At 38.0% G+C, this 26,687-nt stretch overlaps 2 protein-coding genes and 1 pseudogene across 4 annotated transcripts in view; all 3 read right to left on the bottom strand.

The window, feature by feature from the left end:
• POC1B (POC1 centriolar protein B) overlaps positions 1-22,869 on the bottom strand; it is an 88,261-nt gene extending 65,392 nt beyond the window's left edge. The window contains exons 1-2 of one of the 3 annotated variants that reach the window (XM_016165155.2): positions 22,540-22,869; positions 21,826-21,910 (exon numbers count right to left, since the gene is read on the bottom strand). In XM_016165155.2, the coding sequence (XP_016020641.1) occupies positions 21,826-21,910; positions 22,540-22,554 (100 nt within the window). In that variant the 5' untranslated portion in view covers positions 22,555-22,869. The remainder of the gene's footprint in view (positions 1-21,825; positions 21,911-22,539) is intronic. The other 2 variants (XM_016165156.2, XM_016165157.2) reach the window with 2 other exon arrangements.
• On the bottom strand, positions 9,974-10,095 carry LOC118613934 (annotated as a pseudogene).
• Positions 17,486-21,727, bottom strand: LOC107520908 (polypeptide N-acetylgalactosaminyltransferase 4). Its single transcript, XM_016165154.2, has one exon. The coding sequence runs from the start codon at positions 21,218-21,220 to the stop codon at positions 19,484-19,486; it is 1,737 nt and encodes a 578-aa protein (XP_016020640.1). The 5' UTR covers positions 21,221-21,727; the 3' UTR covers positions 17,486-19,483.
• Positions 22,870-26,687: the final 3,818 nt, after the last annotated feature.

Here is a 26,687-nt window from a genome sequence, read left to right as displayed (position 1 = left end):
GAAAACAATGCAATCAATGGTGGAAATAAATGCCTTGGAAAAGAAATGAACAAGTAAACAAATGAGAAGTAGGTCTAACTCTTGCCCCTAGACTGAATTTTGTATATGCATGTAGCCCCCAAAATACTCCTAATAATAGGAATCAGGTCAATGAGAATCAGTAAGTCTAGATTACAGAATGCTTAGAAGAAATGAAACTTTATAAATTAGTATTACTGTTAGACAAGATATATAAAGTCACTGAAAACCTTCTAAGTCCTCAGCCACAGGTAAAATTTATTTGGGCTTACTTAGCCTATGCATTGTTTCCATGTAAAACAGTTAAAATGAGTTTATAAGTTTCAAACTGTAATATTGTATGCTACATCCTTTTTTTTAATAAGTATAAAAAGTTGATATTCCATCACAGCTCATTAAATTATTAAATATTTATGTCAGTGTCTGAATTATATGGGGCTAATGTAGACAAAATATTGAAAACAATGAATTATGTGCATTATACTTAGTGCTTATTTGAGTTCTAATGTATTGTGTTGCGAATAAGATATAGAAAAGAAAATAGTACACAATCCCTTACCTCAAGGAATCACAATATTGTAGGGGAAAAAGTTCATTAATAACATCATACATGTTTAGGAAATACTAGCCACAACAATCAGACAAGAAAAAAAGGCATCCAAATTGGAAAGGAAGAAGTAAAACTGTCATTATTTGCAGATGACATGAAGAACCCTAACGAGTCCAACAAAAAACTATTAGAAATGATAATGAATTCAGTAAAGCAGAATACAATATTAATATTCAGAAACTGATCACATTTTTATACACCAATAGTGAACTATCAGAAAGAGAAACTAAGAAAACAATCCCATTTACAATTGAACCAAAAAAAAAAAAAAACAAAACAAAACAAACAAAAAGAAACCCCTAGGAATAAAATTAACCAAAGTGGTAAAAGACCTGTACTAGGAAAATTATGAGACTGAAGAAAGAAATTAAAGAAGATACAAATAAATGGAAGTGTACACTGTGCTCATAAATAGGAAGAATTAATATCATTAAAATGACCATATTACCCAAAGCCATCTATAGATTCAATAAAATCCCTATCAAAGTACAAGTGGAATTTTTCATAAAACTTGAACAAATAATCCTAAAATTTATATGGAACCACAAAAGACTTTGAACAGCTACAGTAATCTTGAGAAAGAAAAACAGAGTTGGAAGTATCACGCTACCTGATATCAAACTATACTAAAAAGCTATAGCAATAAGATACTGGCATAAAAACACACATAGATCCATGGAACAGAACAGAAAGCCCAGAAATAAACCCATGCTTGCATGATCAATTAATCTGTGACAAAGGAAGCAAGGATACACAATGGAATAAAGATAGACTATTCAAGAAACAGTACTGGGAAAACCGAACAGATACATACAAAATAATGAAATTAGACCACCTTCTTATACCATATACAAGAATAAACTCAAAATGGATTAAAGACTTAAATGTATGGCCCAAAACTATAAAATTCCTAGAAGAAATCATAGGCAGTAAATTCTCTGACACTGCTCTTAGTAATATTTTTTTTCCTGATATATCTCCTAGGGCAGGGGAAACAAAAGAGAAAAATAAATGGGACTACATCAAACTAAAAAGTTTTTGCAAAGGAAATCACCAACAAAATGAAAGACAACCTACTGAATGGGAGAAAATATTTGCCAATGATACACTTGATAATGAGTTAATATTCGAAATTTATAAAAACTCAATACCAAAAAAACCCCACTACAATTAAAAAATGGGCAGAGGATCTGAATAGACATTTCTCCAAATATAGATGGCCAATAGACATATGAAAAGGTGTTCAACACCACTAATCATTAGAGAAATGCAAATTAAATCCACAACGGGATATCACCTCAGACCTGTCAGAATAGCCATCATCAATAAATCAACAAACAACAAGTGTTGGCAAAGATGTGGAGGAAAATAAAACCCCTGTACACTGTTGATAGGATTGCAAATTGGTGTAGCCACTATGGAAAACAATATGGAGGTTCCTCAAAAAATTAAAAATAGAACTACCTTATGACCTAGCAATTTCACTGCTGAGTATTTATCTGAATAAATCTAAAACACTAATTTGAAAGATATATGTCCCCTTGTGCTCACTGTAGCATTATTTACAATAGCCAAGATATGCAAACAACCTAAATGTCTAGCAATAGATGTCTGCATAAAGAAGATGTGGTATATATATAAATGGAATATTACTCAGCCAGAAAAAAGAGTGAAATCTTACCACTTGCAACAACGTGGATGGGGCTAGAGAATATTATAGTAAGTGAAATATGTTGGAAAAAAGCAAACACTATATATTTCACTTATATGTGGAATCTAAAGAACAACATAAATGAACAAACAAACAAAACAGAAACAGACTCATAGATACAGAATCAAACTGATGGTTGCCAAATAGGAGGGAGGTTGGGAACTGGGTGAAAAAGGTGAAGGGATTAAGAAGTACAAATTGGCAGTTATAAAATAGTCACAGGGATATAAAATACAGCATAGGGAATATTGCCAATAGTATTGTGATAACTATGTATGGTGCCAGGTAAGTAGTAGACTTATCAGGGGGATCACTTTGTTAATTATATAAATGTTTAAACCACTATGGAGTATACCTGAAACTAAAATAAAATAATATTGAATGTCAATTACAATTTTAAAAATAACATTATACATGTTCAGAGGACTTTTATGTTATTCATTCTTAATGTTACATGGGGTGGTTAGTGGTCCTTTTTGAGGAAAGGATATTTGAACAGACTTTTATTTGAGTGAAATGAGAAATGATCCAGGCTAAGATGTGAAGAAAGAGCACTCTGGCCAGAAGAACCCCATGTGTAAGGGCCTAAGACAATAATGCACTTGGAAGACCAAGGAACAGTAAGGAGGTCACGGTGGAGGGGAGAAAAAGAGAATAGTGAGATGGAAGCCGAGAAGCAAGCAAGAAAGCAAGCAAGCAAGCCGGAAAGCAAACAAGCAAGCAGGAAGCCAAGGAGCAAGCAAATAGTGAGGTGGAAGCCGAGATGCCAGGCAAGGAGCCATGGTAACAGGTGTATATTTATTCTAAGTGCAATGGGAAGATTTTGAGCAGGGGGGTCTCATGAACTGATTTAAGACAATTGCCTGACAATGAGAAAAAGATGGTCTTTTCAAAAACTGATATTGGGTCAACTGGATATTCATAAAGAAAAAATGTATCTTGATTCCTACGTTTTATACTAAAAAATAATTCTATATGGATTGTAAGTCTAAATGTGATAGGAAAAACAAGCTTTTAGAAGAGAACATAGGATAATATCTTCATGGCCAATAAGGAAGGCAAAAATTACTTAAACAAGATGTGAAAATTACTAAATTACTAAAATTACTAAAGGAAAATAATAATTTGTACTACACTAAATTAAAAAATTTTATTCATTGAAAGATACCACTAAGTGAAAAGGCAAGTCACAAAGCAGATGATGATATTTACAATACATACATCTAACATATAACAAAGACTATAAAAGAACCCTACAAATCAATTAGAAAATGCGGGAAAATAGGCAAAGGGCTTAAACAGGCACTTCAATAAGGAGGATATCCAACTGGCCAATAAACATGACAACCACAATGACACTCATCAGAATGGCTTTAACGAAAAAGATAAATAGTACCAAATCTTGGTGAGGATGTGAACAACTGGAACTCTCAAATAACGCTTGTGATTATAATCATTCTGGAAAATTATTTTTGAAATATCTACTAAAGCTGAATAGACTTACCATTTGATTCAGCCATTCCACTCCTAACAGAAATTCGTATGTATGTTTAGTAAAAGATGTACAATAATATTTGTGTTGGTACTACTCAAAATAGATGAAAACTAGAAACCCGACTATCCATCAAAGCAAAATGGATACATAAACTGTGGTATATTCATACTGTGTAGCTACTGTGCAATTAAAGTTCATTTATATGAAGTTCAAGAAGTAGTTAAACTAATCAATGAAGTAAGAAGTCAGCATAGAGATCATCTGAGCGGCAACGGTGGGAGGATAGTAGCTAGAAGGGAGCACAAAGGGGGCTTCTGGGGGTACTGGTAATTTTCTTGCTCTGAGTGTTGGTTAAATAGGCATGTCATTATTGTGAAGATTTATCAAGTTGTCCAATTTTGGTACATATCTTATACTTCAATAAAACATTTAGAAAAAATATCACTCTGGTTGTTGTGTACAGAATATATAGGGGGACAGAAATGAAGAAGGAAATCAATTAGGAGGCTACTGCAATAATCTAGTCAGGAGTAGGTGGTGATCTGGACTGGCTGGAGGCTGTGGAAAAAGAAAAGTAGTCGAAACCAAGATACTTGGTAAAGATGAGCTTATAAGCCTTGCTAATGGGTTAGATGTGAGGGAGAGAAAAGAGAAGCAGTAGTTGTGCTAGGCTTTTGGCCTGGGCACCCAGGTGAATTTCAGTGTCATTTAATAATGAGTCTAGAAAGACTAGGAGAGGAGGTTGAGAGTGAGGCAGGATAGGGTGGGAATCGAGAGTTCCTTTTAGGATATAAAGTTTGAAGTGCCTATTTGACATACAAGTTCAAATTCCAAGCAGGGAGATGGATATACCCTTCTGAAGCTCAGGAAGTGGATTTGACTATACAGTGTGGTGGTTAAAAAAGCAAAATAGACTTCCTGACTAAAATCCAGGCTTACCAGCTGTGTGTCCTTGGGCAACTTATTCAACCTCTCTATGCCTGGGACATTTCATCTGCAAGATGAGGTATTTAAAGTATTAAGTGAATATAATACTAGTAATCCATGCCTGGCAATCATGCCAAGCACATAGAAAACACTCAAATGTAGCTATTTTTACTAGAGTTTTTGTTTTTGTTACTGTTAGCAGCAACAGGAGTCTAGATAATACACTAAAGGCTGGCAACTGGATGGGATCACTCAGGAAGTGAGTACAGATAAAGAAGAGGGTGAAAATATTCACCCTTGAGATAATGAGGAGCAAAGGAAGGAGCCATAAATAAAGCAGGAGGGGGGCGAGAAGACTGTAGTGTTCAGGAGTTAAGAAAGTAATGTTCCAAGAAGGTAATGAGCTGTGTCAAATGCTTTGAGGAGATTTAGTAAGATGAGGCCTGAACAGGACCAGCTACATAATTTGTAGGGTCCCGTGTAAAATGTAAATGTGGGGCACTGGTAGAAAAAGTAAGAATTTGAAGACAGAAATCGTAGGGCATTAAACTAAGGGTGGGGATCTGTACAACTACACAGATTATATGCCCATGAAGGCAGCCCTGGGCCCGAGGATCAAACGTTGGTGTTGGCTTCGCAGTAAGAATTGTTTCAGTGAAATGGTAGAAACAAAGTTGCAATGGTGTGAATAGAGGAGAAAATGGGAGGGAAGGAGTAGAGAGTTAGTAAACACAATTGATTCATTAACTCATTGAAGGTTTACAGGGTCCCTAGTATTCAATATGATAAGGAGCAGAAAAATATGTTATTATAGTATCATGGTAAAGCAACAAATAATTAAGGGGGGGGCGGTGGGCTGGAGAGAGAGGAATATGAAGCTTAACTGAGAAGGCGACCCAGGGTTTGGGACTTCACATACTTCATCAGAAGAGGAAAAGGGCACCTGGACCAGAGTGGACCCTCAAAACTATAGAATTGATAGCTACATACCCACATTGAAGCAACCTTTGCTATTATCAGCATGAAGCCTACAAAAAAGAAGTGACTGAAAGAGCAAGATAAACAAAGGTTTAAAGGACTAGGACAGCCTGACCTTAGGGTAAGGTGGCATTTCAGAGGTCTACTAATTATAAAACACCAGAAACAGAGATGTGTGTGGCCCAGGGCACACTATATTTTCTTGCAAATTTCAGGAAAATAGAAAAAAAATACAATATTTAAAAACCTCATGAATGTATTCTCATTAAAAATTGTGAAAACCAACACTGAGTTTTTCTTCTTACTCCCTTAACCTCATCCCACCAAACCTTAATACCATGATAATAAAAGGTATCTGATTATCAATGTCAGTGCCATATGGTATCAACTTGGAATTTGCTTTCATCCATTTCCATTGAACCACACCCTGTATAAACATTAGCACATAGTTCATTATGTCAAAGCTGTACCATTCATCACCTGGCTGGTCTATTTTGAAACAAAATGTCAAAGGAAGGAAGTTAAGAGAAAAGGTTAACTGGTAACTCTGCCCATTAAAAAAATTATATTCTACAACAATAATTCATTGTTTCAAGAAATCTTCCTTAGGATAAAAAAAAAAAAAGAACAAAGTCCATGCTCGCCTACGCCAGTGCTTTGTTTCTGGCAGTAACACAAGGAACACACTAATGGAGAACATGTTTGCTCTTCGTAATGTCCAAAAGGCCAACAGTTATTTTATCACCTTACGCAGCAATAACTTTCTTTACTCAACCCACGTAACACAAAGAACACACTAATGGAGAACATGTTTGCTCTCCATAATGTCCAAAAGGCCCACAGTTATTTTATCACCTTAAGCAGCAATAACTTTCTTTAGTCAACCCACGCTCTCTCACCTGTTACTTTAACCAAAATCAACTACCATTACTTAGAAGTCTGCCCTGTCAGGAATACTATTTTCTGGAAAGAAATAGTACTGCCTCCAGTTTTTACATTTGTTGTTAAATTATCTTTACAATTGGTAATACATGTACTTATGATACATGTATTTCAACATTACTAAAGAGTATTTACTAAAATCTCCTTCCACCCATTGGCCACTTGATTCCTTTTCTAGAGGTAACCAATGTTAACCATTTTCTAGAGTATCCACCTATTTGCTTAAATAAATATATGCATCTATTAACATGCATTTTTTATAAAAATGGTAGCATGCTACTCCCACCATTCTGCATGTTGCCTCTCCATCCTCCTCTCGTCCAGCCCACTTAGTATAATATATTGAAGATCATGCTTTATTAGTACATAGAGCTGCCCTTATTCTCCCTGCCCCATTTTGATAAATTTTTATTTTGACAATTTCAAACTTATAGTACAATTACAATGTAGTATAAGAAATTTTGACAATTTCAAACTCATAGTACAATTACAATGTAGTATAAGAAATTTTGACAATTTCAAACTTATAGTACAATTACAATGTAGTATAAGAAATGTTATTACCCAACATTACCCCAACGAATTTAATAATAAAAAAAGAAATGTCCTTATATTCTTTACTTTTGATTTTGCTCTTGTTGACATTTTGTCCATTTGTTTTATCATTCTCTCTCTACATATATACTTTTATATATGCATAAAACCTTAACCATTTGAAATATTAGAATCATAACATTTCTACCACCAAATACTTCAATAAGTATTTCCTAAGAACAAGGACATTCACTGACATAAACCATAGAACAATTAACAAAGTCAGGAAATTAAATACTTTTTAATATATTCTTATCTTATCCACAGTCCATATATGGATTTTGCCAATTATAGCTATTTTCCCCAGTCCATGATGTAATCCAGGATATGCACCGCATAAATGGCCATGTATGTTTAGTCTCCAGTGAACTAGAAAGATTTCCTAGGTCATTCTTTGTCTTTATTGGCTTTGATATTCTTGACGATTGTAAGCCTTATTTTTGTGTTAGATTCAGGACATATCTTTTTTTGATAACAAAAGTTATGTTGTGCTCTGATCAGTGCATTGTATTAAGATGCACGTGATGTCTGTTTGTCCCAATGTTGGTAACATTCACTTTGATCACTTGGTTTAGGTGGATTTTGCCTTGTGAAATTACTATCTTTCCTCTTTGTAATTAATAAGAAGTTTGTGGGGAGATATTTTAAGACTATATAAATAGCCTCTTCCTCAAAAAACTATCCCACACTAATTTTAGCATCCCTTAGTGATTTTCCAACCCATAATTTATTAATTAATTAGCAATTATATTAAATTATTTAATAAACTAATATTTAATTTGTTAATTTATTATTGTAAGACAGAATTTTCCCTCTTTCTCCATTTACTTATTAATTTACTTATTTATCAGTGTGGACTCATAGATTATTTTACTCAATGGGTTATAATCCATAGTTATCCTTATTTATTTAGACTCTTATTTTTTCCAGATTTGGCTCATATGAGCCCCTTAAAGCTGGCCTCTGGGACTTTCTGATATGTGTCCATCATTCTTTGAGTACTTTCTTACTTCTAGAATTAGAAAATGTTCCAAGATGTTCTTCCTTTGCCCCAGATCTGGAATTGGCTTCTTTTCCCTCAAGAACCTCTGATTCCTATTAGTGGAGAATGGCATTTTGAAACCAAGATCTAGGGACTATGTTTGCTCATTGCTATCAGTATGTCTGGCAGCAAATAGAGCTAAGAAATAAGATATAATGAGAAATTTCAGTGAGCAGAACTAAGAAATTAGATGTAGGAAGGCTATATCTATCTATATGTAAAGATATTAAAAACCATGAGTTCATACTGATAACTCCAATTTCAATCTATCAGAATACATTCTAGTGCCCCCCCTTCATATTTATAACTTTCCTCACAGTAATAAACCTGGCTCCAATTATGCACAGTATGTTTTTGTTCAAGCCTACAGTACACAAATAATAGGATGATAATCACTAACTTATATCTCTGCAAAAACAATCCTATTAGCCAGAGTTCAGGATCCAGTTTCATCCTTTTTGGTCAAGTCAGAATTGGTTTTATTCTTTGTTAGAGTAAATCTATTTCAGTTTTGAACTTAGGCTTAGGGCCTACACACTATTTCAGGTGTGGTCCTGATTCCTAAGACCTGTCCTCCCTGATGCCTCAAGTACATACATGTGGTATTCAGTGAGGTTTCCCCACTTTGTCCAAGCTAGAAATGTAGAGATATCCTGCATTGTCATTGGGATCACCATTCCACTTCAGTCCAGCAGTAAGTAAGCAGTCTCTGCTAGACCTCACAAATACTCAACTTGCACACGTGTTGCACGACCCTCAGCCAAAACTATAACCACCCACCAAAGACTTCTGTGGCTGTTTACCCTTAGTAACAACGCAGGAATCCTGCCATGCAAATTTCAGACCTGGCACAGCCAGAAGTATGACCTCTGCTGCCTCAGTGTAGCCAGGCTGTCACTCTGCTTTGGCTCTGCCTCTCTGATGTGCAGCAGGAGTGCCCCAGCAAGACAGCTATGGTGATGTGTTTCCCTTCTTGAAATAATAACAGTTTTGTACTTTCTGTTACTAACTGCCTGAAATCAGTTGTTTTCCGCTCGAGGGCAAGTTTAGTTATCAATGACTCTGTCATGACTGGAGGCAGTTCTGCCTTATTCTTTTTAATAGCTGCATGGTATGCTACGGTATAGTTATACCTTAATTTATTTAACCAGTCTCCCCTATTTAGGTTGTTTACAGTCTTGTACTTTTATAAATGATGCTGTAATATACATGTCATCTGACATGTGCAATACATCATCGTGATAAATTCCCCCAAAGAATTATTGATAGGTCAAAGCGTATATATTTTAGATTTTACTAAAAATGTCTGTGTTCACAATATTGTATCTTTCACAACTTTATAAAGCTTTTTCATTCCACATTCAGGAGAGTCTTAATAATTCAATCACCTTCCTATAGAAATTCTTGAATTTTTCAATTACTTCAGAAGACCCTCTCTATATTTTCTACCCTCATTATGTCCTACTTCAAAATATACCTATAAAATTAAATTTAGCTTTCTAGTTTGAGAGCATCATTATTTTGTTGCATTTCCAGGTTCATGGTGGTCTTTGGGGCACAAAAGAAACACTGTACTGCCTTCTTCAGGAAAAATAAACAAAGAAATCTTCCAAGAAAATCTATGAGGAATCCTTTATAACTTTTTTTTTTTTTTTAAGCCTACAGCACCCAGTACTCCCAGGTGGTCTCCCATCTAAGTACTAGCCAGGATCGACCCCGCTTAGCTTCCGAGATCAGATGAGATCGGGCATGTTGAGGGTGGCAACATGCCCGTAGACTATAAATATTTTTAAGAAAAGAAAAATAAAATGCAATCCCCAGGCATACACATCTATAAACCTAGACAGGAGAGGGTTGTACAACAAAAACACAATATTCTGATCTTAATTAGATAAAATCGAATACCCAATCTCACACTTTCAGAATCAGTTTATACATTCCTAGTACTGTATAACAGTATAATTAAGTGATTGCACTAATTTCAATTTCTCTGCCCTGACTGAGGAAATAATTAAGCATGTTTTCCTACCACCTGACACAAAGTAATTATCTTGGTAGTGTAAGCATGGCCTAAAACAAAACAAAACGAAATGTGTGAGTGCTTAAAAATAATCTTTAGTAATGACAATTTGGAGAAATTTAATTGAACTTATTCAAATTCCACATCTCTATGGGGAGTGTTAACAACAAACCTTTACTGTTATTGTGGCCCAAGTACTTTTAAGAACTTCATAAGCATTCTTTTATTTAATCCTCACAACAGGTCAGGTAAATATCATTATCCCTCTTTTATGGATGAGGAAATGAGGCTTAGTGAAGTTACGTAACTTGCCCAAGGTCACACAGATGGAAGGTAGCAGAGCTCCATTTTTAAACCCAGTTCCATCACACTCCAAAGCCTGGGCATTTAACCAATAACCCAGTGCCTTTCAAAGCCCTGGGGATTTATAAATTATCTCCATTATTAGGGATCTTAAAATGTATAATTTTAGTAAGTTACATTCTTTGGGAGTGAAACCCAGGAATCTGAATTTTTCACCACTTTCTCACTTAATTCTGATATATATCGAAATTTGAGAAATACTGCACTCTACTACTCCCTCTTAGGACACAAGATTATTTTAGCACTTGGGAGTAATTTTAAAAACTATAACAATAAGAGAAACTTCAACAAAGCTACTATACAAGTTGCCATCAAGAACCATAATGGAAAAAAAAAAAAAATTCTGGCAAACTGTTATTATGGTTTCACTGTGAGAAAAATAATTTAAAATTCCAAATGTAATTCTGAGACAGGAAGAACATCACTTGTAAAATTCTTAATCTTTTAGCAGGAAGTGAAATGGGACGTCTCTGGCAGAGTTCTTAATCTTTTTACTAAACCTAGAAATTTTCTTCCTTCCTTTCTTTGGGAAAAAGGCCCTCTCCCTCAAATTCTGATAATTGCCCCAAACTGGTGACTCAGATCTTTTGGCTATAGATAAGGGTCATCATCAGCCCCATTGTAAGCAGAAACCGTGTTAATCAGACCAGCCCTTAGAGTCTGAGAGGGGAGGGGCCTTTAGGCCGAAGGTCTTTTTTACTGTTTAAGAAATATTTTAACCAAATCTGTTTTCCTTTACTCAATAGGCAGATTAATAATAGAAATTAATAGATATATGACTTAAACGATAAGTTTGTATCTTCTTTTCCTTGTCTAGGGACTGAGGTGGCACTTGAGCAGGAAACTGAAGATCCCACTCTGAGCCTGAAAGGGAAAGAGCTCCATGAAACCCCTGTAGGTAAGGACTACGGCCATTCTCAGCAGGAAGCACATATGGAAGAAGAGACCTGCCATCCCTCAACATCCATACTAATAATAACGGGGTTCATGACTCTTAGAAAAGAGTTAGGCAGGAAAGTCAGGGGGTTTCCAGTCTGCCTGCAAAGACACTGAGGTCATCCTATCTTAGAAGGGGTCCGCCCTAATCAGCCCACAATTAAGCAAGCAAAAGGCATTTTTTAAACTCTTACAAAGAAACAAGTAGGCAAAGGATTAGGTGCCAATTTAAGCCTAGTCACTCGCACTTGAGCAATGAAGACCCCAAAGACCAACTCACCTGAACCTCATTATACCGTCATTATAATATGATGCATATGCCTGGAATTCATTAATATCATTATAACAGGCTGAATTCTGGAACAACCTTGGACAGACTGCAAAATGATGAATCACTGAGTCCTGTCAATCTTAGTTGTCAATCAAGAAAGGCCATTCCTCTAAGAAAAGTAACAAGCCACAGCAAAGAGGGATAAAAACCCCAGAGGCTTTGTTACTAGGCCTTTTGAGTCAACGCTTCTCTTGCTCAGGCCCGCTTCCCCTTCTGGAAGTGTACTTTCCCTTCTAATAATTTTTTTTCTTTTCTACCATATTTCAGTGTCTTGCTCAATTCTTTATTTGAGACATCAAGAACCTGGACAACGTGCGGGGAGAGGATCCCTACTCTCCGGTAACAATTCCACTTCTGTTCAGTTAGAAAAAAGGAGAAATGAACATGTCCTCTGTAATTATTTATTCTATAAACATCGCATGCATATTAAAGAGATTGAGTCAAGGACAGGGTAAACTTACAGGGAAAAAAAGGGGAAAAATTGTCAACTTCAATATTAAAATTTAAAAATTTTAAATTGAAACTTCAAAATTGCAGCTCAGATTCTGCAAACTCTGTGAAAATATTTTTATATTCTTCTAATGTTTATATAAACTTGAGTGTGGTCCTTTGGGAAAGAGATTGACTAATGGAAAAAGAGTGTGGTTCTCGAATCAGACTCCAAACCAGGCTCAACCAGGCTCTGCTGCTAACTAGCTATATAAGCTTCAGAAAAGTCACTGAACTTTCAGTTTCTACACCCATAAAAAGAGATGATAACACTTCACTGGTTATTGTTTTCTCCCATTCTCTCTCCTCTGATTACCTCTCAACCTATCCTGTAAAACCCAAGAGCCCACCGTCTTCCAAAAGGCTATCAAGAATAAATCCATCATGTAATGTACAGCATAGGGAATACAGTCAATAATATTAGATTCACCAGAGTGATCGCTACGTAAGGTATAGTATGTGCCTAATACTATGTTGTACACCGGAAACTAATAATGTTGTATGCCAACTGTAATTGAAAAAAAAAGTTGAAAAAAAGAATCCATGATGCTTCATGATCTATTTTCTCCATAAGTTTAAGCCTTAAGCCCCTCTGATCATCAATCATTGTGCATTCTCATGTCCATCATGCTTTGGATAGGCCCTCAGCTGAACCTGACACCCATGACTTCTCTCCTTCCCAAAAGTTACCACTGAGCCAGTGGGGCACCCTCTAGATAATTGCCCTTATATCCACGTCTTCCTCTCTGAAAGTTCCTCCTTGTCCTTAACTACTTAAACCTTGATCCTGCTTGGGGACACCAAGTTTGCTGAAACCCTTTCAAGTGATAATCATTTTCTCTTTCATATTTCACCTACTTTAGGAGTCTCTCTATTTCAACTCCTGGTATTTGTTCATTCAACAAGTATCTCACTCCTCTGACATGTAAGGCATTGTGGGTAGGGCGGAGGACATCCTAAGTTACAAAATAAGCAAAATCTCTAAATGGGGAGCTTACATTCAAGTGGAGAAGAGGGAAACAAGCAACACATGAAAGATAAAGCAGGAAGTCATAATGAGAATTTTGTTCGGGTCAGAATACTTAATGCAAATGGAGTGATCAGTAGCATTTTAAGTGGAGGCATGAAGGATAAGAAAGAGCCAGCCAAGCAAAAAATGAGGTGGTAAAGAACACTGCAGATCGAGGTGACAACCAGGCCTCCCAAAAGACCTTCTCTTCCTCAGCAATCTATTCTGTGGTCACACAACAAAACCTGAATACTAATTGAAACTGGTCATCCTCTGACAACTTTCTTTTCTTACAGCTCACTTGTTCAGTAGCTTCCATCTCATCCAGAACTCTCATCTATTGACCACTGTTCTCCACTGAGGCTCTTTTCACCATTTTCACTCAACTATCCTATTTCTAATTACCCTCTTACATATATTTTCAACCCCTGACTCTCTCTTCTTCCTTCAAGTTAACCTGGCAAAAATCTCAATCACTCTGCTTTCTCTGAGACTATCTCTGTGCCAGTGAGAACTGCTAGACGTGACGACCCCAGACAGACTGGGATCAAGATAAATTCATGATGGCTAATTTACATGGATCTCCTACTCTGCCCGGCAATGCTCAATTCCATAATAGTTCCCTCCTCCAATCTCTCTAATGACTATTTAATATCTTCTCTGCTCCTGTCAACGTTTCTACCCACTCTAGATTTGGCTGTCATGACACTCTACTACAATAGCTTCCCCCTATCTTTCTGATTATTTCTTCTTAGATTCTTTTGTTATTTCCTCTTCTGATCTAAAGGTTGGAGATCTTTAGGCCTCAGACATAGGCAGGCCTTTGCCCTCATTGTTCTGTTCTTCCCAGGTGATCTTATCTATTTGCCTGGCTTTAAATATCATCTGTATACTATTAACTCCCACATTAGTTTGAAGATCACCATCCTACTTTGAAATACCATCATTTCCTGCAGGTATTACTATAAAAACTCTAAATAGTTTTCTCTAACAGTTCACAGTCTCCACATAGATGATCTTTGTGAGATACAAATCAGATCATGTCATTTCCTTACAACTATTCACAATTCACAGAATAACCTAAAACATGGCCTCTGTTTTAGTTTCTTGTGGCTGCCGTAACAAAGTACCAAAAACTTGGGAGCTTCAAACAACAGAAATTTATTCTCTCACAGTTCTGGAGACTGAAAGTCCAAAATCAAAGTGGTAGCAGCACCATATTCCCTGTTAAGACTCTAGAGGAGATTTCATTCCTTGCCTCTTCCAGCTTCTGGTGCCTTCAAGAGCTCTTTGGTTTATGGATCACTCACTGCTGTCTCTGCCTCTGGCTTCATGTGGCTTTCTCATATCTTCTTTGTGTGTCTCTTATAAGAATACTTGTCATTGGATTTAGGGCTCGCCCAGATAATTCTAGATGATTTCTTCCCAAGATCTTCAAATTAATTATATTTGCAAAAATCTTTATTTACAAATAATGTCACATTTACAGGTTCCAGAAATTAAGACATGGGCATATCTTTTGGAGGGCTACCATTTAACCTACTATATCCTCCAAGGCCTTACCCAAGCTGTCTCTGCCTCCCCCTGCAACTTTCTCTCTCAAAGTTCCCTCTTCCTTGGTTTATAGGCTCTACCCATGCTGGCTGCCTTTTATTTTCTTGATTAATGACAGACTCTTCCTCACCCTTTTTGTATATGATATTCTTTGCATATGCTATTCTCTCTCAATCTTTACCTAGCTAACTCCTCCTTCAGGCATTGAATTAAATCTAACTTCCACAGAGATGTGTTCTATGACCTCATAAAATTAAATGTTGACATGGTACTCTTTCCTTAAAGCACCCTTTTATTCACATCATTCAATAATTTTCCTGTTTCAAGTTGTACTTGCACATAATTTGTGTGTTTGTTATTATTTGTGTCTATTGCTGGTCTATGAATTCATAACATCTCTGGCACACCTCTTTTGTTAACTTCTGTTTGTATACCCAAGCATAAGACAGCATCTGGCACATAGTAGCATTAACTAAAAAAGGAGTACTTAATAAAAAGGGTACCTCCCATTCCCCTTTCGAATAGGATTAAGTAAGTGCAAATAAGGGGCTTAGAATGCAGACCAGACAGCTTAGGACACTGCTGGCCTGTAGTGTAGACATTTCTCCCAGGCCAGCCTGAGAAAGTGATCAAACTCTGCACAAAAGGAAAAATAGTACCAGATTATTAGCAAGTTCTAAGGATTTCGCTGCTCTTCAGTTCTGCCATGAACAACTATACACCTCGGGAACTCATTCACCTTTATAATAATCTCTACCTGCTGTTCAAAAAAGAATGATTGAGGCATTTCTGAATTTTAGGAAAGACTCCAATACAAATTGATTTCCACCCACAGACTAACGCTAAACTGGGAGACTCAAATAATATCTATCTTTCTTAATTCTACTGAATTACAAAATGACTCAAGTATTAATGATAATACCGCTGGCTTGTTTTAAAGTCTAGTATGCATAGAGGAACATAGAAAAGAGAATCTTTTCTAGGGCATATGAAATTCTCCCTCCCTCCCCCCCCCCATTTTTAAAAAATTGAGATATAATTAACATATCATAAAGTCTCTTTTTAAAGTGTGCAAGTCTGTTTTTCCCAAAGTTGTACAATCACTGTCACTAATTCCAGAACATTCTCGCCACCACGACAATACCCCAAAAAACCCATCCTCATTAGAAATCATTCTCTAGTCTTCCTTCCCCTAGCCTCCAGCAATCATTAATGTACTGTCTCTATGGATTTTGCAGTTTGTTTTTTTGCATTCATGAAACTGAAACACAAAGATGAAATGATTTTCACAGGGTTGCAGTCAGTAAGAAAGCAAGATTAAAACACATGTATTGACAGTAATTTTTAAACAGTATAAAAAAGCAGAGATCAGTGAAAATATGTTTCGCTTACCTATACATATCTTAAATGTGGCTGTAAGACATCTGATGTATAAAGCTAAGCCCTTAGGTTAGTATTTACTAGGCATTGTGTCAGGCGAGAGTGTAGGATGTTAGGGAGGAATCACTAAAGAGAAAGAGAAATGCTACTGGTGGATAGAAATTGCACTTAGGGACAGGGTGATGCAGAGAGAAGGTTGAAGGAAGTGTGAGGCTCTGGGGTTTATAAGACAGACATATTGCTTTTCAGCCAGGGAAGTGAAATTAGTACTAATGTTCCCAGGTACCCACTTGCTTCCTTTTATAGTACCCCCAGTAGGTCCCAAAGATCCCCGATCATTCCAAGCTTATGAGTAGTGAGTGCATAAATAGTGTTAACACCACTCCAGAATACATGCTGGTTAATGGCACCTTGCAAAATAACATAGAAAACTTAATTCTTTAATATTCTGTCTGCATTTTCAAATAAGTTAAAGAATTACAAGCTAACTTACATCTGTTCCCATCAATAAATGTGATCCCATAGACTAAAATCATCAGAATCCACTTGCGAAAATAATCAGGCACATGTTTTATTTTATATATCTTAATCAATATTGCAAATACAATTAACAAAAGGGAAAAAAAAGATGGAAACTGCTCACACAGAAGAAAATTCATCATTTAAAAGACATTAATCTGAACCTTAGCATTCTTTGTGCCCATTAAAAAATATTATTAAAACAGAAAATAAAAAAAAGAAATGAGTCAATACTAAGTAATTTATTAATTAAAATTGAGACCCTAAACCTACTAGTATTACACAACTTAAAAATAACCTTTTGTCTTTACCTAGCCTAAAATTTCTTCCAAAAAGATTAATGGGTCACACTCTACAATTTAGATAAAAGGTAAATAAAGAATTAAGTACTACTTTACTTTTCAATGCTCCCTTTCCTTTTGACATGAGCGGCACAATACTAGAATAAAAATAATTCCAAAAAGTACTTCCAGAATATAACAATTTTAGTTCTCATTTGATAGGGTGCTAAAAAGAACGACAAAGATAATTTTTTTTTTTTAAAAAAAAGGGTGATTTAATTTTTTAAAAAGGCAGATGGAGCAAAGAAAGAAGGTGGATTTATGAAAATATCTATTGTCAATCAACCCTTTTGTAAAATTAGAAACATTATTATAAATCCTCCTTAAATTATACCCAGGATCATATACATTGCACATGGAATCTGGGCAATTTTTTGATAAACTTTACAATTGGGAGATAACTTACAGAAAGTTATTACCACATTTTCACTTTAAGAAGTAAAAAAGAAACAATATATTCAACATACATAGCAATTTTACTTTATGAAATGGTTATCCTAAAAATTTTTCTTAAATTCAAATTCTGCAAAATTACTACTACTGAGTCATTAAGTAGACACCAAAAACTACTTATGAATACTGTAAACTAATTCCTTATGAAGCATGAATATTTCAAAAATCTAGACCAAAGTGAACTAATTGAGATTTAATTCTAAATTTAGCCTGTGATTTCTGGATATAATATTGGCATAAAACCAGTTTACTTCTCAAATAATTTAGTTTGGGAAATACTTATATTCTTAGCCCAAAAGATTATCTTTAGAGTTCGAAATCTTAAAGATAAAAACAAAAACTGTTTCAACAGTTGTCAAAACGAAATGAATACAAATACTGACCACAACTTTCCATTCAATTCAAAAGAAACCGATTAGCATGAGCTCAGCTCACTTAAGTTTTAAAACCAGTTCCCTTTACCAGCTTTACAACTGGACTGAGCATTGCTCAAATTATCTGTGTTGAGAGTAATGTACAATCATAACATTTCAGAGTTGGAAGGAATCTTTAAGATCTAATCCAGCACCTACATTTTACAGATGAGGAAACTGAGGCCCAAACTGAGTCATTTGGTCAAATGATTAACCAAAGTCTCATTCCTCCTCTGAGTCATTCATTCTCCCACTTAGTGAAAGCTGCCTAAGTTCCAGGCTCCTAACAGGTGCTGAAAACAAGCTGGAAGGCAGCATTCACCATTGTCAAGACAGTCTTTTCCCCTTGTTTTCTTAAGATAAGTGCTTAAATGCCCTAATCAGCAAGAACTCAGAAGAGTTCCACAGCCTTTGTAAAATTCGGCCCACTTTCAGTTTCACACATTTCAGCAAACACAGTTGAGTTTAACTGCAAAGAGGCCTCAACTGAATTTATTTTAAGTGATTAAGCATTAACAAAAGGAAGGAAGTACAGTATTCTGAATGAGTCTCTCTCTAGTACATTCACAACTTAAGGAAGTGCAATCAAAAAATGCCCTAACATACAAACAGGTTCACAAATAGGACAGCTTACAAAATCAGAGCAACTTGAGGTATCAATATAGATAAGTTAAGTCCAAGTTTACAGAGTGTGGAATGTAAAGATGTCCCCATTTCATTCAGATATTGGTATATTTTAGAGATGTCTAAGTGTTAAGAACTTTCAAAGTCACATTCGAACTAACGCCCTCTTCTAATGACACATACATCTAAACTAGGTCTTTCTTCTTAAAATCGACTCTTTGATTTCCATTTGATTAAAGAAAAATTAGAATAAAAAAGAAACAAAACCTAAAATTTAATGTGCTAGCTAAATTCAAATTCCATATACAATCAAAATAACAATAGCCCAAACTGCACATTTATGAGTTTGGTTAAAAAATGGGATGTGCGGTGAACTTACCCATCAACATAAATCACCTCTTATTTTTCTTGGACTATTACATTCTTTAATATCAAGTCTGGCACTTAAATATTTGTTTTGTGTATCTCTATTCATACTCGACTTCTTTATTGAGAAGCAAGAAACCAAAATGACAGAGTTGTAAAATAAAATCACCTTTAAGGCACTTGAAACATTAAACAGCAGCTCTCCCTGCACCCAGCTTCAGTGTTCTAGACCAAAATGAACCACAGATTCTACAGTGCTCTCGCAGATGACCATTGGGTGATTGCTGATGAAATACAATCTTCACTGAAGCTCTGACTTTCCTAAATATATCATCATCAGCTCAGGATGAAAGTGCTGTTGTGCTCTTCTAGCTCTCAAACTTCCAGATTTGATTTTTATCTAGAGCATCACAAGTTCTCATCTGAACATTAGGTCGACCCTCTGGTGTCCGATAAGCACTAACACAAAGTCCTGAGTGTGGATGAAAAATGGTCCCATCTTCTTTAAAATGCCAAATGATGTTTGCTGGAACAGGGAACCCATCTTTTGGACAATTTTGCATTCCTACATGATTTTTTTGCTCAGGAACCTCCGCACATAACTCTGTCACAGAATTAAACCGTATTTCTTTGTTTGAAGTATATTCAAAGAACTGATTGCCTCCTTGACCATGGCATCCAAACAGCGAAAGGTTAGCACCTGTGGGGTTGTTGTCAGGAGAATTATAATCTAAACATTCAGAAGAGATCCCCATACTGCGAATAGCTCCGTGCCAGCCTGGCCTATCCTCTGGAACATGTAAATTCGAAAACACATTTTTCAAATACCAGTCAAAGCTTTTGCAGTTCAGCCGTTCTCGTAGTAATTTTCTTTCAGAAATATCACCATAAGCTTCTTTCCTTGCTGGAGGGTTCCGATTGTAGAAATGCTCTTTGTACTCATCCATCCACACTTCTGCTGCCCGAGCAGTATTTTGTAGGAAATTGGGCCGAGCATATGGTGCCCGCTTGGGGAATACATGGCCCACGTGGGAACACGGGTGGATCTCCAATTTACCTCCACACTGCCACACTCGAAAAGACAGCTCGAGGTTTTCGCCTCCCCACACTTCCATTCCAGTGTCATATGTTCCAAGGTACTCAAAATATTTCTTACTGACAGCAAATAGTCCTCCGGCCATGGTGGGCGATCTGATTGGGTCAATTCTTGATTTCCACCTGTCCCTTTCATGTTTGGGGACAGAATGCCACTGGAATGTTAAACGCCAGTCAAACCCGCCAATCATGGGTTCTCCAGTCTGCATATAGAATTCAAAAGTATTCCAATCAATGGTGTCTATAACAGGACAAACAATAGCTGTTTCGTCATCACCAATCCTTTCCAAAAGTGGTTCCAGCCAACCAGAATTACACTCGCAGTGACAATCCAGGAAAGTGAGAACATCCCCAGTGGCAAAAGTGGCCCCAATCAGGCGGGCCCTAACCAGCCCCTCCCGCTTATTTGTTCTAATCAAGCGTACTCTTTGGAGATTGCTGATGTAGGTTTCAAGTTGTGTCTTCAAATAAACTCTGTCACTCAAGTCATCGACTAAGATGATCTCCTTCAAAAGGACTGCAGGAGAAGTTTCTAAAACACTGTGGATGGTGCGGAGCAAAGTCGACCAGGCTTCATTATAAAAAGCAATGATAACAGAGGTGGTGGGAAGTCTCCTATAGTTAAACATCTTGGATTTACACTCGTACATTCTTTTATCCTCTATGTGGCGGTGCAGGGAAATCCTGTCACTGAGGTAAATATTGATGGCATATCTCTCAATGAGTTCTTCTTGCTGCTTCAGTTCAGCCTCGTTGAGCTGGAGTTTGCTGGCTTTCCCCCACTCCCCAAGTGCATGGTAATCTGCAGGGGGCTTCTCATAAAGCGGTCGAGACAAATCCTCTGTCATTTTCTCAGGGTCTGAGAGCTGCCTTGGCCCCCGCTCCCAGGCAAGGCCAACTCCTGGGGAGGCATGGAAACTGGAGACCGAGAGTTCCACCAGGATATAGGCCACTGTTAAAAGCGCCAGCAGCAGGCAGCTTTTGCCTGCCCAGGTCCACCTCACGGCCATCGGAATCCTCAGAGCACAGACGCGGCCACTAGAGTCACCACGCAGGGGAAGGGCTGGCGGATCCGCAACTTCAGTTCCCAGCACAGGTAGAGGTAAACTTTCAAGCAGGTCCGTCCTTTCGTGTAGGCGCTCGTCTCCTTTCCATCCACGGGGGCTTCCCGAGGGTCACCTGAGACCTCTCAGTCCTCCGCCTGCAGCACAGCCCCAACTCCTCTCTCCCCACTTCCTCCTGCACGTCTCACAACTTTTCACAAACTCTCTAGCCAACACCCCACCCTCCCTCGGCCGAGGACAAACCCCTTCCTTTCCCACTCGCTCCTCCTAGTGGTTAGTTCGTGAAACTTGCCCGCCAGCCCAGGCCCACGAGAAGGCTGTGCGGGAGAGGATGGCGGTCCGGGACCGGTGTGACCAAGGTGGCCCTGGCTCGGGCCCACTCTGGCTCTCACTGTACCCGGCTGCGCCGGGTTCCCCGAGTCTCCGGTCGCCCTCAACACCCACATTGGTCCTCGGTGAGTCTCCTGGGGGCTTGACAAGAGGCAAGGTTCTAGACCAGTAGAGCGTTTGCCGATCACCAAAAAAAAAAAAAAAAAAAAGAAGAAACTTACCAAGTTGTTTGCCATTGGGACTAAAGTCCACGGAGGTGATCGCCGCTTTGTGGCCCTTAAAATAACGCTCCAAAACGGGGTCCTCCTGGGAAGGAAAGTTGTCAAGTTTTGAAAGCAGGTGCAGACCTCGAATTCAGGGGATCGGGGACGAACGCTGTCCCCTCCTGCGGGGTCCGGCCTAGGAACGGCCACATAGGCCGTGGGTCTGCGGAGCAGGATGCCCCGCACGAGCACACGAGGGGCGCCACCACCGCAGAGCCTGCAAAATCCTCTGTTAGCACTTCCCAGGATCGAGCGCGCCTGAGAAACCTCTCGGGCTGCTCGTGCGAAATGCAGGTTCCCAGGCCCCGCCGCTGGCACAGCAGTCACAGGTGCATGGCGGGGCCCCGGCTTTAGTACTTTAAAAAACCCTCCCAGGTGATTCTGACGCAGGCGCTCCACGGAAACCCTCAGAGAATTCTAGGGGCCATGGGATTGCAGGGACTTAGTCCCGAGCTCCGAGACGCGGGGAGGAGCGCCCGGGAGCCCGGCCAGGGCTGGGCGATCCCAAAGCCCCCGGAGCAGAGGGTGAGACGCGGGCGCCCGGGGCGAGGAGGTTCAGGACTCGGCTGCGGACACCTGCCTCCACCTCCCGCCAGGTGCGGGAGCGGCCCCGACCTTGCCCCGCAGCCCGCAGTACTGGCTGCCGGGAGGCGCCCCCCAGCACGTCCTTACCGGGGCGGAGGCCATGGGGGGAGCGGTGGGCTCCCGGCTGCTGTCGGTGGGGGAAACGGGGAAGGGAGGGGATAGGGTGGGAAGGGGGGACCGTGCGGCGCCCGGAACCGTCTGCCCAGAGCGGTGGCGCCTCCCGGTCTCTACAACAACGGCGGCCCAGTCAAACCCCGCGCTCCAGGCGTGGCCAGCCGAGCCCCGAGGCTCCGCGGGCGCCGGAGACGGCTCGGCCTCAGCACGCTGACAGGCGGGACGCCCCAGGGTCCTGTGCGACCACACACCAAAGCCAATGTGTATTAACACTCGCACTCCCGCGGCTTGACCCCAAGAAGGAGGGTAGTAACTAGGATAGGAATGAGGGGATTCGGAGGGAGAGGATAATGAGTCTATCTATGATCGATGCAATCAGAGTTCTATTACACATTAAAGTGACAGCGTCTGCGAATTTCAAGCAGGTCCGCGTCAGCTTGTTAGGACGGGCAATGGAGCTTTGATGTGAATTATGGCAGCTTGCTGGTTGCTAATATATAAAAAGGAACTAAACGTCTAGAGGACAGATTTGAATTTGTTTAATTACTATTTTTCACACAATGCCCTGCGTGATATCAACGTGATGAATAATAAATGGATGTTTTCCCTCCGTTTGAAACTTTTCTCCTATGTGTTTCTATTTCAATCTGCTCATTTGTGTATGTTTTATAGCAGCCAAGTTATACAGCAGCATATTTAGTCTTTGGGAAGACTTAAAAATAAACATTTTGTGTGTGTGTGTGTGTGTTTAAATTATTAGGCCACATATTTATTAACTATAGCAATTTCTGCAGCAGGCTTTCTTACACATAGTATCATTTGTGCTTCTGCAACACTATGAAGCTGATAAACTTACAAAGTGTTACCAACGAATACAGATTAAAAACTTGATTCTTGGATATTTTACATATACTTGTCAAAGATCACACAGAGGCAGCTCTTCCAATTCCAAGTCCACATCCGTTTTTACCCTGCCTTAAAGCATGAAGGACTCAGCTGAAAATTACATATAGAATAAGAATTCTTGTCAACAGAAGATGGCATAATAGATCACAGCCGGTAAAATCTATGCAAATGAAAGGTATACTACACAACTTAATTAGAAGTTCTCTAACTGTTGTCTAAGTGATACAATTTAGTTTTAATAAATACTGTACACAGCAATTAGGCAGATAGGAAATAGCTTTAGATTGCAGTATGAGTTTAATTTGAATATATGTTTGTTAAATATCTGCCTTATGTTTTGCTCTGAGGGATGTAAAGGTGACTGAGATATTTTCCCTGCCCTCAAGAACTCAACAGTTTACATTTCTGAGCCTCATATTTTAACATGTATAATGATAACTTAGGAGACTTCATTCCCAGAGATACTGATTCAACACATATGGGGTGGGTTCCAGGGTCCTACTTGTTGTAATAAGATGTGATAAGCCCCTTAAGGGATTGCTATGGGAGTCTCAGCTATGTACATTCTAGTCTAGGAAGTGATGCAGCAATTTGTCAGCAAACTGCATCAGGACCCTAAGATTTGCTTATTACCCAGTCTAGGTATGGTGTTTTGTTTTTGTTTGTTTGTTTAGTTTTGTTTTTAAGGCTGACATATTTAAAAATAATGCTGGATTCTGGTGGGAATGTAAAATGGTATAGCACTATGCAAAACAGTTCAGCTGTTCCTAAAAAGTTAGCTCCTAGGTATATACCCCAAAGTATTGACAACAGGGACTGGAGCAAATACTTGTGCACAACTGCTCATACCATTATTCACAATAGCCAAAAATTGGAAACAACTCTATGTTTAACAGATAAATCCATAAATAAATGTGATATGTACATAAAATAGGCTGTTATTCAGTCATGAAATGGAATTAAATTCCGATACATGCTGTGACATGGATGAACCTTGAAAACGTTATGCTAAGGAAATAAGTAAGACATGAAGGAACGTATACTGTATGATTCCACTTATATGAGGTATCTCAAGTAGATTCATAGAGATAAAAAATGGAATAGAAGTTATCAGGGGCTAGGGATGAGGGAAAATGGAGAGTTATTGTTTAATGGGTGCAGAATTTCTGGTTGAGATAACGAAGTTCTGGAAAAGTATGACGATGATTGCAATTAATGTACTTAATGCCAGTGAATTGTATAATTAAAAATAGTTAAAATGGTAAATTTTGTATGTATATTTGTCAACAATAAAAACTAGTTCTAGAAACTCTGAGAATAACCAAGACTTCAGGCTTTCTCACAGCCAAGATATGTCTAATAATTGGGTACAGTAGATTACAGAAAAAGCAAAAGTTGCAGATGTAGAAACTAGCTTATTAGAACACAGAGATTTTTAAATACAGTTTTTCCTCTAGTCTTTTAGTAAAAAAAAAAAATACCTTTTTTTCAGTTATCAAAAATACATGTTCTTAATCCATCAGAAGAAAATTACTTATTGTTCCACTAACTAAAAGTTGAATTAAAAATTTTTTATCATCTACCTATAGTATACTCACCACATGCCAGGTACTCTTCTAAGTACCTTACAAATTCTGACATTTAATAAGAATCTTATTAGAGAGATGCTATTATTGCCATTTCCATTTTACAGATGAGGAAATCGACGTGCAGGGTCATTAAGTTACTTGCCCGGTATACAGCTAGGAAGTAGCTAAGCTTTAAATTTTGGTGGGTGCCTCCAGACTTAACTCTCTCTCTTTAAAAAAAAAAGAAAAAAATTATTAGTTTCGAATATACATTACATTGGTTAGACATTTATATAATTAATAAAATGATCCCTTTAATTGCTCTGTCTCTCCTCTGGCTCTCCACCTAGCTATTACATTAATGCTAACTACATTCCCTATGCCATGCTCTCCAACTCTGTGACCATCTATCAATCACTAATTTGTACTTTTTAAACCATTTACTGTAATCTCCCAGCCCCTCAACGTCTCTCCCCTCTGGCCTCTACATTTGTGCAAACTTCTCTCTCTCAATCACTGAGTCATGATGCCTTTTGCATTGATTTCAAGCATATTGTAAATGTGTAAAATTCAGTATCTTAGCCTAACAGTGTTTCACAAAAAGGAAAAAAGTAACATCTTTGTTTCCATTCCACTGTTCTCATCTATTACTTCAAACTGCCCCTCCCATAGTTCTTTTTAATATTCGATTTTATTTCTCTCTGCTGTTCCTCACCTTTGCAAACATCAAAAGTTCAGATGGACATTTGCAAAGTAGCCAAGGCTGGAGATATTTTTTCCTAACTTCAAGTCTGCTCGAGTTCTTGTAATTGCTACAACAATTATTCGTGACCTCCCTAAATTGCAAACTTGTTAATCTGAATGGAAGTCACAATATTTCACAGTATTTGAAAATCTACAAGGTATCATTGAAGGCCAAGTACTAGGTAGGGCAAAGTGATCCTTTAATTAACCCTCCTTTTTCAAGCCCCCCTCAAATCGGAAACTAAATTTATCCCTTTGAACACTGTAAAGGGTTGTTTTAGTTCCAGTCATTCTTCAGATAATTCATTTCAAAAGTTGAAAATTCAAGCAGAGCACAAAAGTGCCATCTACTGTCGATATTCATATATAGCATGTAGAGTGAAATTACTTTGTAGCCTGTGTTCCAGGCAGTGTAACCTTCTTTTGGATATAGTTGCTCTGAAGTATAGGAGAGTGCACAGAAAGGAAAGTACCAATTGGTTTGAATCATTAAAGCATTAACATTTTTTTCGAAGACTGTCAAAGCCTACAAGTCAATGCCCCAGAATTACAGTTCAGAGCTGTCCCTCAAGTAAGTGTAAATGTGTAATTTTATTCAAGATAAACTCAATAACAGGTTACTGCTTTTTATTCATGTTGTGTGACTTAGTGACCTTCTCTATGGAACTTAATTTTGGTCCTCAGCTATACAGATATATTCATTTCACAAATACTATCGAGTACACTACTAGGAGCCAGGTGATATATTAGGTATTAGACGTGCAAAGATAATTAAGTAAAAATGAGCACAAGGGTAGAAAATTCAGCTTCTGGGCCCTGGCGGATAACAAAAATGAATGAGACAATCTGAAGAGAAAGAAAATACTAATGTGAAAGGATATATGCACCCCTATGTTCATTGCA

The sequence above is a fragment of the Rousettus aegyptiacus genome, unplaced genomic scaffold (assembly GCF_014176215.1).
Source record: "Rousettus aegyptiacus isolate mRouAeg1 unplaced genomic scaffold, mRouAeg1.p scaffold_m13_p_2, whole genome shotgun sequence".
Lineage (NCBI taxonomy): Eukaryota > Metazoa > Chordata > Mammalia > Chiroptera > Pteropodidae > Rousettus > Rousettus aegyptiacus.
This window is presented reverse-complemented; position numbering and strand designations above follow the sequence as displayed.

Bases quoted from the DNA above. Each gene is read 5' to 3' on its own strand.
- LOC107520908 (XM_016165154.2), bottom strand. From the start codon at position 21,220: ATGGCCGTGAGGTGGACCTGGGCAGGCAAAAGCTGCCTGCTGCTGGCG.